General features: G+C 42.5%; 2 protein-coding genes across 3 annotated transcripts in view; both read right to left on the bottom strand.

The window, feature by feature from the left end:
* LOC106562488 (atos homolog protein A) overlaps window positions 1–2,957 on the bottom strand; it is a 35,896-nt gene extending 32,939 nt beyond the window's left edge. Inside the window, exon 1 of the mRNA XM_014127394.3 lies at window positions 1,643–2,957. Coding sequence (XP_013982869.3) covers window positions 1,643–1,673 — 31 coding nt within the window. The 5' untranslated portion in view covers window positions 1,674–2,957. The remainder of the gene's footprint in view (window positions 1–1,642) is intronic.
* A 5,992-nt stretch (window positions 2,958–8,949) lies between these two features.
* LOC106562487 (hepatocyte nuclear factor 6-like) overlaps window positions 8,950–12,377 on the bottom strand; it is an 11,383-nt gene continuing 7,955 nt past the window's right edge. For both annotated transcript variants that reach the window (XM_014127393.3, XM_014127392.3), the window contains exon 2: window positions 8,950–12,377. This exon is cut by the window's right edge and continues 2,086 nt beyond it. The gene's annotated coding sequence lies outside the window, so the exon portion shown is untranslated.

Here is a 12,377-nt window from a genome sequence, read left to right as displayed (position 1 = left end):
CAACTACAGTCACTTGAGATCCAGCAGGAAAAGACAGATCTGTCTCTTTAGCTCAGTAAAACTGTGTGTTGTTGTTTACAATTGACCAAGCAAAAAAAGAAAAACTGCAGTGTGTAGTACAGTAAGTGTGTGATTTATTTACTATATGTACAGTGTGTGTGTTTACCACATCCATATGTCAGAGCCATGAACCCTGGGTTCTTTTTAAAGGTAAAGCCAGAGTCAGTGTGCAGGGGTGAAATCTCAGCCTTTTGATGTTGGACAACATGTTTACACCCGGACATTGGGTAGAGAGACATGTTACAGTACAGTGTCAGTAAGATGGGGGTGTAGGACACTGATGGTGTGGGGTTTGTTGTGTAGTAGGAAAAGCAATCTCTGATTGGGCTTCCTTTGTCTGACAGTGGTTGCTGTGTGACCACATCAAACCTCTGTGCAGTAGTTGCAGGCCCTGCCTATTGTCTGACTAGTGAAAACAGGTCCCAGTACAGTAGACAGAGACCAAGCTAGTACAGAAGAGACAGGCCTATTTTCTTACTACAGAACTCAGAACAGTAGATACAGACAGCCATATTGTCTTAATACAGGCCTCAGAACAGTAGATAAAGACAGGCCTATTGATTGACTCCATGTTTGGTGGTAACTAAAACAAACAGAAGCTGAATGTCTTCTGATTGAAGGTAATGTGCTAAGGCCAAAGAGTATCAGCTAGCTGCTCTGAGCTCCAACTAGCTGCTGTTATGTTGTTGCCCCTACAAGAATCATAACCAACCTTGGATTAATGACAAGCATGTTGAGGGAATCACTACATTACTAGACTATGTCCAGGCAGGCAGACTAGACTGGCAGGCAGCGGGCATACAATACAGTCCATGTATTACTAATAGAGCTGGCATTACAGACCACTGCTGCTGCGGTTGAATAAACCTGATATGAAAACAGACAAAGCTGGCTGCCCTGCAGACTTCATGTTAATCATACATCATGTAAACACACAGACAGTACACAAGGCAGAGAGCAGATCGAAATCTCTGTTCATAGTGATGATTCAGAGTCACAGTGAAGATGTTCAGTTCGAACAAAGGGCTTTGAGCATTGCAGCATACCCATACCAGAGACTGACAGAATAACGCAGAGCTCTCAGGCACACAAAAGAAGCTAGAGCTGTTTTATCATGCAGTGAGTTGTTCCACCATGTCAGTGTGACCTGCTGCATTTCGTTCCCGAAAAACAGCTTTTTCACAGAAATTACAAGATGACATTGTGTTGTTATAATTAAACCATTGCTCAGATATCTGTAGCCATCTTGTTTACCTATCCATTGTGTAATTTGGCAGTCAGAATGTCCTAAATCCCGTGACCTCACTGGCCTGCCTGGGCCAGGTTTACTTTGTTATCAACACAGGCAGGCAAGCAAGTTAACCAGCTGTTACATACCTCTCCCTCTTCCGGGGGACTGCCTGGCTGGCTACATTCTGCTGATCCAACAACACACACAGGCCAACGATGGATCATGTCAATATGATCCTCATGACCCTATTAGTACTGCAATGATGGGCACCGTAGTGAAGGCTCACACAGACGAATACTATGAACAGTATAGCTTCTGTTGCATGGAATAAATCCATGTAGATCAGCTTACCTCGCTCTGGTTTCATGTTAGCCAGTGTCATCTGGATCCCTCTGGGAATCTGGCAGCCTCGGCAGCCTCTGTCTGTCTGTCTGTCTTCGGTCTTTAGACTCCCGTCCACACAGCCCTGACAGCAATATACTGCTGTGTGTCTGACTGTGTGGATCCAAATCTTCCAAAGGATTGCTGACTTATTGCATTAAGCAACAATACCAGCTGGGTAGCCTGTATGCTGCCAATCGCCCCCTAATTTACCCGACAAAGCAACGCTTTGTTACCAAACTGCTACTGTACAGGTCCATCGAGTCAGATCCACTGTTAACTGGCCAACGAACAGTTGAGCTAGCTAGCTAAATCTGATCGTCAAACATTAGATTAGCTCCGAGTTATTGCTTCATCAACCACCTAGCTAGCCAACAAGGCATTGAGCTGACAATCTGGCTGTCCACCCCCCAAATATAAACGTCTCAAATTCCACCACCAAAACCACGACAGTAGTCCCGTCACGAAGCATCTCTCTCTCTCTCTCTTTCAGCTTGCTGTGCTCCTGTAACCTCACCTATTTGGCTTAGCAAACGTGGCTTTAGCTAGCTGACCAAACAAACAACACACAGGCATCTGATCTGATGACGACCTTCTCAAACAAAACACCCCAACGCGCAGGTAGCTAGTGATCCACCTCCGATAACAATGGGCTCGAGTAAAGGACAGACCTATTTCAACCGATCATTCTGGAAAAACAGCCAACGTTAGCTAAACGCCGTGTTGTCCAGAAGCATCGGTTCCACTTGTCTTGAAACATAGTGAGGTAAAGTAGCCACGTCCTGTGTCAGTTACCTAGTTATTGTTGACTAGCTTTCTCTCATATCAAAAGTTTGTCAGAAAACAAGCTGACCATTTATTTCCCAACTTGTCGCAGTGGCTAGCGAGCTTTTTTCCTTCTTCCAAAACAACGGTTCGCTGGCTAGCGAACTTCGTCCAACTCAATAACACAGTACAGGCGCATACCGTTCGCAACACAATTATATTGTGTGCTCTTTCTTATCCATAAACTCGTTTTGTGTACTCTCTTCCCCTCTCTCTAGCAATGTCCCCGTGTCAAAACAGATCAGCGCAGTCTTTTCTCAGTCACGTGTCCCAACAACAGCTAGACCACTTTCCTGTACCAGCCCTCGAGTGAACCTGCTGCGATAGCAACCGTGATCTATAAACTTTTTGGTTACAGTTTGACAATGTGTCAAGATGACAACAAATACCATACACTAAACATGGTTCAAATGAACATTATAACTCTGTGTAAATGTACCTCAGTACAGGCCAGGATGGATACATTGTAGCGGGACGGCCACTGCTCTGATTTGATTGGTGGATTGGATGCGCGTTCACGTCTGCACGTGGCACGTGTATTTTGTATGTGAACATTTTGTTCTGGGTGCTTGACGTATTCAGATACACATTAGTGCTGCGTTGATGTGCTCCTCTGGGTTTTAGATTTCGTAGTTCTGAAATACGACTTCGTTTTATTCATGTGCTTTTTGGTCTGAACAGTTCTTCAGCCAATATGATTTAGCTGGCCTGACAAACTAGCTAACGTTGTTTATAATAAAGTTAGTTGGCTTGTTTAAATTGTTGAACATTGACAATATGGTCAAAGTAGCTAAATTTTTACCAATATTGGAGTTGTCATCTTTTGTTTGGCAAGGCAAAAGGTCAGTGGTGAAACGTCACAGAACTGTTCAGACCAAAAAGCACATGAATAAAACGAATAAAAGTCGTATTTCACAACTACGAAATATAAAACCCGGAAGAGCACATCAACGCAGCACTAACGCCGTAAACTCGAGACAATTTTCTCTGAGTGTCCCACTTATACTCTGATTTGGAGGGTTGCCTGGGAACTCTAATAGCACGAGAAAGCCGCATAGGCAGATTAAAAGAGTGACAATATCGTGGCACTTTGACAATTCAAATTTGAGATTTTCTTTGTTTGAACTGTGCATAGTAGTCAGCGCTTTGATTGTCTTTGAAAGTGAATACAGTGAATCGGTCAATAACGACAACACGAATCCAGGCCACCAGCTCTCACAAGGCCTATAATAAGATTAGGGATGTTTTATTCGTTACTCAGTGCTCACTATTGATACTTTTGAGTAATATTGTCAACCATGTATTGCTCACAGAGGAAAATTTGTCATAGATCCACTCAACAATACATTCAGCGTGACAATAAATCCTACCACAGCAAAATGACAAAGGGTGGCTTCCTTGCTACACTTTATATACAAAAGTATGTGGACACCCATTCAAGTGGATTTGGCTATTTCAGCCACATGTATACAATCAAGCACACCGCCATGCAATCTCCATAGACAAACATGGTCTTACTGAAGAGCTCAGTGACTTTCAACGTGGCACCGTCATAGGATGCCACCTTTCCAACAAGTCAGGTCGTCAAATTTATTCCCTGTTAGAGCTGCCCCATTCAACTGTAAGTGCTGTTATTGTGAAATGGAAACGTCTAGGAGCAACAACAGCTCAGCCGTGAAGTGGTAGGCCACACAAGCTCACAGAACAGGACTGCCGAGTGCTGAAGCAACACTCACTACCGAGTTCCAAACTGCCTTTGGAAGCAACGTCAGCACAATAACTGTTCGTCGGGACCTTCACGAAATGGGTTTGCATGGCCGAGCAGCCACACACAAGCCTAAGGTCACCATGCGCAATGCCAAGCGTCGGCTGGAGTGGTGTAACGCTCGCCACCATTGGACTCTGGAGCATCTGGCAGTCCGACGGACTAATCTGGGTTTGGCGGATGCCAGGAGAATGCTACCTGCCCCAATGTATAGTGCCAACTGTAAAGTTTGGTGGAGGAGGAACAATGGTTTGGGGCTGTTTTTCATTGTTTGGGCTAGGCCCCTTAGTTCCAGTGAAGGGAAATCTAGACGCTACAGCATACAATGGCATTCTAGATGATTCTGTGTTTCCAACTTTGTGGCAACAGTTTGGGGAAGGCCCTTTCAGGTTTCAGCATGACAATGCCCCCGTGCACAAAGCGAGGTCCATACAGAAATGGTTTGTCGAGATCGATGTGGAAGGACTTGACTGGCCTGCATAGAGCACTGACCTCAACCCCATCGAACACCTTTGGGATGAGTTGGAATGTCCACTGCGAGCAAGGCCTAATCGCCCAACAACAGTGCCCGACCACACTAATGGTCTTGATGCTGAATGGAAACAAGTCCCTGCAGCAATGTTCCAACTGCTAGTGGAAAGCCTTCCCAGAAGAGTGGAGGCTGTTATAGCAGAAAAGGGGGGGCCAACTGCATATTAATACCCATAATATTGGAAGGAGATGTCCACATACTTTTGGTCATGTAATGTATTTCATTACTGCACTCAAACTTGTTGACCTATAAGCTGCTTGCTCTTGAAGTTCATAATTGAAACTATATTCACGGTTGTGCGTGTGTGTGTGCGCACGCATGTGTGATTCCAAAACAAGGGACAGATAAAATGCTGCTGACAGATAACCTGTTATGCAACTATGGCATGTCTGTCTCCACTCTGGTCCCTGATCCATTCTCTATATTTAACCTGTCCTACAGTGTCTGGATGGGTGGGACATTCAATTAAATAAACAGAAAACAGGTTTTAAAGGGTACAATTTGACTCATTTGACATGCATGGGACAAAGGAAACCCTGTAGGATCTGTGATGATGACAACACAAAGAGACCTCAGTAGAACAACATACTGTATCAGCTGGAGGAATCCCTCTGCAGGTGACTGAGTTACACTGTGTTACGTTGCTATCTAGTGGTGGAAGAATAGAAGTGCAGTGTATCAGTGGGCATTTAAAAGAACAGGTGGAGACATGTCAATCAAATCAAATCAAATTTTATTTGTCACACACGCCAAGTACAATAGGTGTAGATCTTACAGTGAAATGCTTACTTACAAGCCCTTGACCAACAATGCAGTTTTAAGAAAAAGACCTAAAAGTAACAAATAATTAAAGAGCAGCAGTAAAATAACAATCTACAGAGGTGAAGTGCCGAGGGGGGTAGGTGCCAGTTGCAGTTCAAAACACATTTGATCTACTACATACAGTACCAGTCAAAAGTTTGGACACACCTCCTCACTCAACGGTTTTCCTTTATTTGTACTATTTTCTACATTGTAGAATAATAGTGAAGACATCAAAACTATGAAATAACACATGGAATCATGTAGTAACCAAAATAGTTTTAAACAAATCAAAATATATTTTATATTTGAGATTCTTCAAAGTAACCACCCTTTGCCTTGATGACAGCTTTGCACACTCTTGGCATTCTCTCAACCAGCTTCATGAGGTAGTCACGTGGAATGCTTTTCCAACAGTCTTGAAGGAGTTCCCACATATGCTGAGCACTGGATGCTTTTCCTTCACTCTGAGGTCCAACTCATCCCAAACCATCTCAATTGGTTTGAGGTTGGGTGATTGTGGAGGCCAGGTCATCTGATGCAGCACTCCATCACTCTCCTTGGTCAAATAGCCCTTACACAGCCTGGAAGTGTGTTTTGGGCCATTGTCCTGTTGAAAAAAAAATTATAGTCCCACTAAGCGCAAATCAGATGGGACGGCATATCGCTGCAGAATGCTGTGGTAGCCATGCTGGTTAAGTGTGCCTTGAATTCTAAATAAATCACTGACAGTGTCACCAGCAAAGCACCCCACACCATCACACCTCCTCGTCCATGCTTCACGGTGGGAACCACACATGCATCATCTGTTCACCTACTCTGCGTCTCACAAAGACATGGCGGTTGGAACCAAAAATCTCAAATTTGGACTCATCAGACCAAAGGACAGATTTCCACTGGTCTAATGTCCATTGCTTGTGTTTCTAGGCCCAAGCAAGTCTCTTCTTATTATTGGTGTCCTTTCATCATAATGCTTGATGGTTTTTGCGACTGCACTTGAAGAAACTTTAAAAGTTCTTGACATTTTCTAGATTGACTGAACTTCATGTTAAAGTAATGATGGACTGTCATTTCTCTTTGCTTATTTGAGCTGTTCTTGCCATAATATGGACTTGGTCTTCTACCAAATAGGGCTATCTTTTGTATACCAACCCTACCTTGTCACAACACAACGGATTGGCTCAAACGCATTAAGAAGGAAAGAAATTCCCCAAATTAACTTTTAATAAGGCATACCTGTTCAATTAAATGCATTCCAGGTGAGTACCTCATGAATTTGGTTGAGAGAATGCCAAGAGTGTGCAAAGCTGTCATCAAGGCAAAGGATGGCTACTTTGAAGAATCTCAAATATAAAATATATTTTGATTTGTTTAACACTTTTATAGTTACTACATGATTCCATTGGTGTTATTTCATAGTTTTGATGTCTTCACTATTATTTTACAATGTAGAAAATATGAAAAAATAAATAAGAACCCTTGAATGAGTAAGTGTGTCCAAACTTTTGACTGGTAATGTATATATGAAATGCACTTTTGACTGGTACTGCACATATGCATTTGACTGGTACTGCACATATGAAATACACTTTTGAGTCTAACATCAGTATTGAAGGAAATGACATGAGTCTGGATTCAGGTGCTGGAATTCCAACTGTTTATTTTCTACTTTTTAGTGACTACAGAAAATGTTACATTTTAACGCTGAAAATCAAAAGCTGGGTGACATCATCACTTGCTTCTCTTTATTATTTTTATTCCAATTTTTGTTTTGTTTAGCAAACACAGCAGGTGATGTTGCACAGCACTGAGCGAGCAGTAGCAAAGCCAAGAATATTACAACCTAAATGATTAAACCAACCAAGCTATGAGATACTGTGGCCCATAAGGACAGTGTCTTGGAGTAGGACTGCTGATCTAGGAGAAGGTGACACCACTTATTTACTTGGATTCAAAGGGAACAAATGACCCTAGATCAGCACTCCTACTCTGAGACACTTTATGAATATGGGCCAAGAACTGTGCATCTCTACACCTAGCCCAACATCCCTCTAGCCCATCACACACATAAACACAACTAGACACTATGATGATTGATATGAAGGACAGACGGCTTCAGAGGAAGGATTGATGGGAATAATAACAATGGACTCCTGTCACTGGCTGGTTTACACCAAAACAACTCAGTGTGAACTGGAAAATGCAGAAACAACTACTGGGTTCTCTTTGGAAATAAATGTAAGCGAGTTGGTTTCGGTATTTTTTGTTCAACAAAACCTTCCAGAACTCTTTATAATATATGAATAATCTCTGGAAGAGGCCCCAAGTAAGGTTGCATAATTCCAGGAACTTTAAATAAATTCCCAGGGAATTTTTTGCAACCCTGCCCCCAGTGAGATCCTCACCCCCCTTTATTGTTTAGTGTTTTCACATTCAAAATGACCACCTTTAGCACACTACTTTTTTAGGGAATAGGGTACCACCTCAGATTTGCCCAAACGTCTGATTGTTTCAGGCGCTGCAGTACTGTGATGAGACTCAGCCTGATTAGAGACACAGTAACACACATATACTGAAGCACACAGAGACACACAGACAGACAAATGTACGCACACAAGCATGGTGCATGCACATACACACCACACACACACACACACACACACACACACACACACACACACACACACACACACACACACACACACACACACACTGTCGTCTGCATGGCTATTCCCATTGAACTGTATGGCCTGTGGAGATTGAATGGAAGAGAAAGTAACAGAGGGCTGAAAGCTAAAACATCTAGACTCCACTTAACTGTGTCAGGATCCACTGTAACCGGGCCTGTTCTAAGAAGGACGGCTACTACTGAGAAATGAGATGAGCCCTAAACAGCTTCAAGCTGCTAAACTGAGTTCACTGACCACACACACACACACACACACACACACACACACACACACACACACACACACACACACACACACACACACACACACACACACACACACATACAGAGACCAGATAAGTGCTGTCCCACCCATATACACACACACGTTTCTTTGTAGGTTTATTAGACTTTGCTCATTGTCATTACACGAGTTTGCACCAAACAACAGACACTGTGTGGAGCTAGGCGGCAGGGACACAATATTATGAACAAGAGGCATATGTTTCAAATCACACCCTAATCCCTATATAGTGCACTTCATCACACCATATTCCCTGCCTAATGCACTACATCACATATTTGGAATAGGATTTAATTTAAGATGCAGTTCAGAACAAGCTCTCTGACCCCGCCCCTGGCAGGCCTGCTGCCCCGCCCAGACCCCCCCCCCCCCCCCCCCAACTCCACCCACCTCACTCTGTGTGTCAGACAGCAAAGTGACTCAGATCAGTCCTTAGGGACCAACTGTTTTATATATCTGATATATTCCAGCTCTAACTCACCTGATTCAACTAGTCACGGGCTTCATGATTAGTTGACTTAGTTGAAAGAGGAGTGCAAGTGTTGGAACAGACCTCATATGTGAAATGGTTGGTGGTCCGATACCTGATTCACACATTTGTAACCAGGCCACCACAGTACAGCTCGGCTTGGCCCTATAGTATGAATCAGGCACCAGAGGACTGGGTTGAGCAACACTGAGAGGACTTACAGCCCTGGTTTAGTTTAAAACATCACTTCAGATTGTACATTTAAACAGGAGATTCCCTACATGGCTGAGTAACCTTGACTACAGAAGCCCCCGGCCTACAGCCTTCTACTAACATCTATACCCGTGCTGCGAATGGCAAATCAAAACTCAACATCTCCTAAACTCACAAATGCCAGTGCTTTTTCAAACGTTTTAATTCATTTATTTTTCCTTTTTTTCTCCACGTTTTGGTTTGTTTTAGAAATCTTTGGATGCTCATTATTATTATTAATACCCATAAAATAAAATAAAAAAATTGAAAAGTCAAAAGAATAGAAAACACATTACACACTGCTGCTTTTTTGACAGCTGTTGAGCGAAGTACGTACCAAGTGTAGAACGTCTGTATCTGAAATGACACCCTATATAGTGCACTAGTTTTGAACAGAGCCATAGGGTTTGGGTTAGTAGAGATATGAAACGAACACATCCCCTAGTGAAAATCCTGATTTTCAATATTGTCCTGATCACATCCTGGATTAGCCATAGGGTTCTGGTCAGAAGTAATGCACTACATAGGAAATAGGATGTAGTGTCAGACGTGTGTCGGCCCGTTGTGGTCTCTGGCAGTGTTCAGAACACATGTTGAAGTGACAGAGCTGTGATACACGAGAAGAAGAACACAAACCCGCTCCTTCATCTGATCTAAGCAGGAGAACGTTATAAGTCTGTAAGACAAAACTGAATGTTCATTTGTTTGTTTTTTTGTTTGTTTTCTCTCAAAAAACCTACTATATACAAATCTAGATGTTCTACAAAGGCATAAATTAAAGCAGTGGTTAAGCAATAATACAAAAACACAATTCCATTCAAATCAAATCATCACAACACAGAAGACGAGAAAAGGAAAACATATGAACACATTATCACAGCAGTTGTTGGTTTTACCCTGTAAAAAACAATAGTCTACCATCATAATAATATCGGAATAAGTATCCAACGTCTGATAACAAAATAGTACACTTCATTTCTCCATCCAGACAAGTTTCAAACCTCAAGACCCTGAAACTTGTCCTCCGCGACCTTGAACAGAACACTTCTGCCCCAAAAAACATAACAAATAAATAAGAACCATAAAGCTTTTTGAAAGAAGTAACAATAACAACATTAGTTACCAAACTAGTTGAGTTCTGCCTGACCCACTTTGACAATCTCTCTCCACAGAACCACAGAGTTCTCACTATGAGGTATTCAGAGACAAACACGGCCAGAGTGCTGGGCCTTCCTTCAAAGGGGAGGAAAGGGGATGGGAGGAGAGTGGGAGGGAGGGGGGCAGGGGAGACAGAAGAAGAAGAAGAGCTTTGGTATATCAGCAGGAGTGGAGATCAGAAATTCCTTTGGTATGTTTTCATTGCATGGTTGAGCTGGCGAAAGCACCACTTGTGAGAGAGAGCGAGAGAAAGAGAGAGAGAGAGATAAGGACGGAGAGAGTGAGAGATATTCCTTTAGTCTTCAGTAGTGGCCCTTCTCTACAGGCTGAGGTATTCAAAGAGTAAAAGGTCAAAGGTCATAGAGAGGTCAACAGTGGTTTAACACTTTGGTTCAAGCAAGGCACTCGTCCTGGGAGTTTTAGAGAGGTTGTCAACATGTCTGTATAGAATGTTGTCAACATGTAATTTTAGAACGTTCAATGTTGTCAACATATCATTCTAGAACATAGTAAACATATAATTCAAGAACGTTTTCAACATGTCTGTCTACAATCTTGTCAACATTCTAGAACCTTGTCAACATGTCATTCTCGAACGTTGTCAACCTCTGTCTAAAATGTTGTCAACATCATTCTAGAATTTTGTCAACATATCATTCTCGAACGTTGTCAACATTTGTTTTTAGAACATTGTTAATATGTATGTCTAGAGTGTTGTCAACATCTTCGTTGTTTTGGTAACATAGTCTACAGCTTCAGTATCATGTCTACCTATAGCTTTATAAGTAGAGAGCGGAGATGTTGAGAGACCAAGCAGAGCAGGGGGAGGGGAGGAGGACGAGAGGAGAGGAGAGGAGGGGGTAAGGATAAGGAAATACAGTAAACCTTCTATCCACATCACTCATGTCGGCCGTGCAATGACAAAATCTTTGGTTATCTTTGGTATCATCAAAGTGATAGAAATCACAAATGTAAATTGAGTGAGGTAGCATCTTTGGTTCACACTATAAAATATCAGTAGGTCTTAACACATTTAGAGATTTCTTTATCCTTTTCTTTGTTGTTTTCTTTTCGACGTGAGGAAGCAGCTCTCGCTTGGCTTTGCTTCATTAAAATAATACTCATTAACATGGAGAGGAGCTACAGTAACCCACAGACAGAGGCAGAGATACCCCCACTCCCAGCCCAGAGACTGGTTCCCCAGACATGGAGAGGAGCTACAGTAACCCACAGACAGAGGCAGAGATACCCCCACTCCCAGCCCAGAGACTGGTACCCCAGACATGGAGAGGAGCAAAGGAGCGAACCAAGCCCATAGACAGTAAACTCCACACAATTTGACTCATACTTTGGGAAAGCAAGCCACTGTAGTGCTTTCTTCCTGGTGCTGACATGCATAGCATCCATCCATACCCACTGAGATGGAGGGAGAGGAGGAGAGAAGAGCCGGAATGATGGAGTAGAGAAATGGAGGTAGAGGAGAGATACTGGGTGAGGAGGAGAGGAGGAGAAATGGTAGTGGTGTAAAGTGCTTAAGTAAAAATTCTTTAAAGTACTACTTAAGTCGTTTTTTGGGGTATCTGTACTTTACCTTACTATTTATATTTTTGACAACTTTTACTTTTACTTCAATACATTCCTAAAGAAAATAATGTACTTTTTACTCCATACATCTTCCCTGACACCCACAAGTACTCATACATTTTGAATGCTTATCAGGACAGGAAAATGGTTCAATTCACACACTTATAATGAGAATATCCCCGGTCATCCCTACTCCCTCTGATTTAGTGGACGCATAAAACACACATGCTTCGTTTGTAAATGATGTCTGAGTGTTGCAGTGTGCCCCTGGAAATCTGTAAATAAAAAAGAAAAGAAAATGATGCTGTCCGGTTTGCTTAATATAAGGAATTTGAAATGATTTCTAC

This window comes from Salmo salar, chromosome 11 (genome assembly GCF_965601325.2).
Source record: "Salmo salar chromosome 11, fSalSal1, whole genome shotgun sequence".
Classification (NCBI taxonomy): domain Eukaryota; kingdom Metazoa; phylum Chordata; class Actinopteri; order Salmoniformes; family Salmonidae; genus Salmo; species Salmo salar.
The sequence above is the reverse complement of the archived record's forward strand: the minus strand, read 5'-3'. Positions and strand labels throughout refer to the sequence as shown.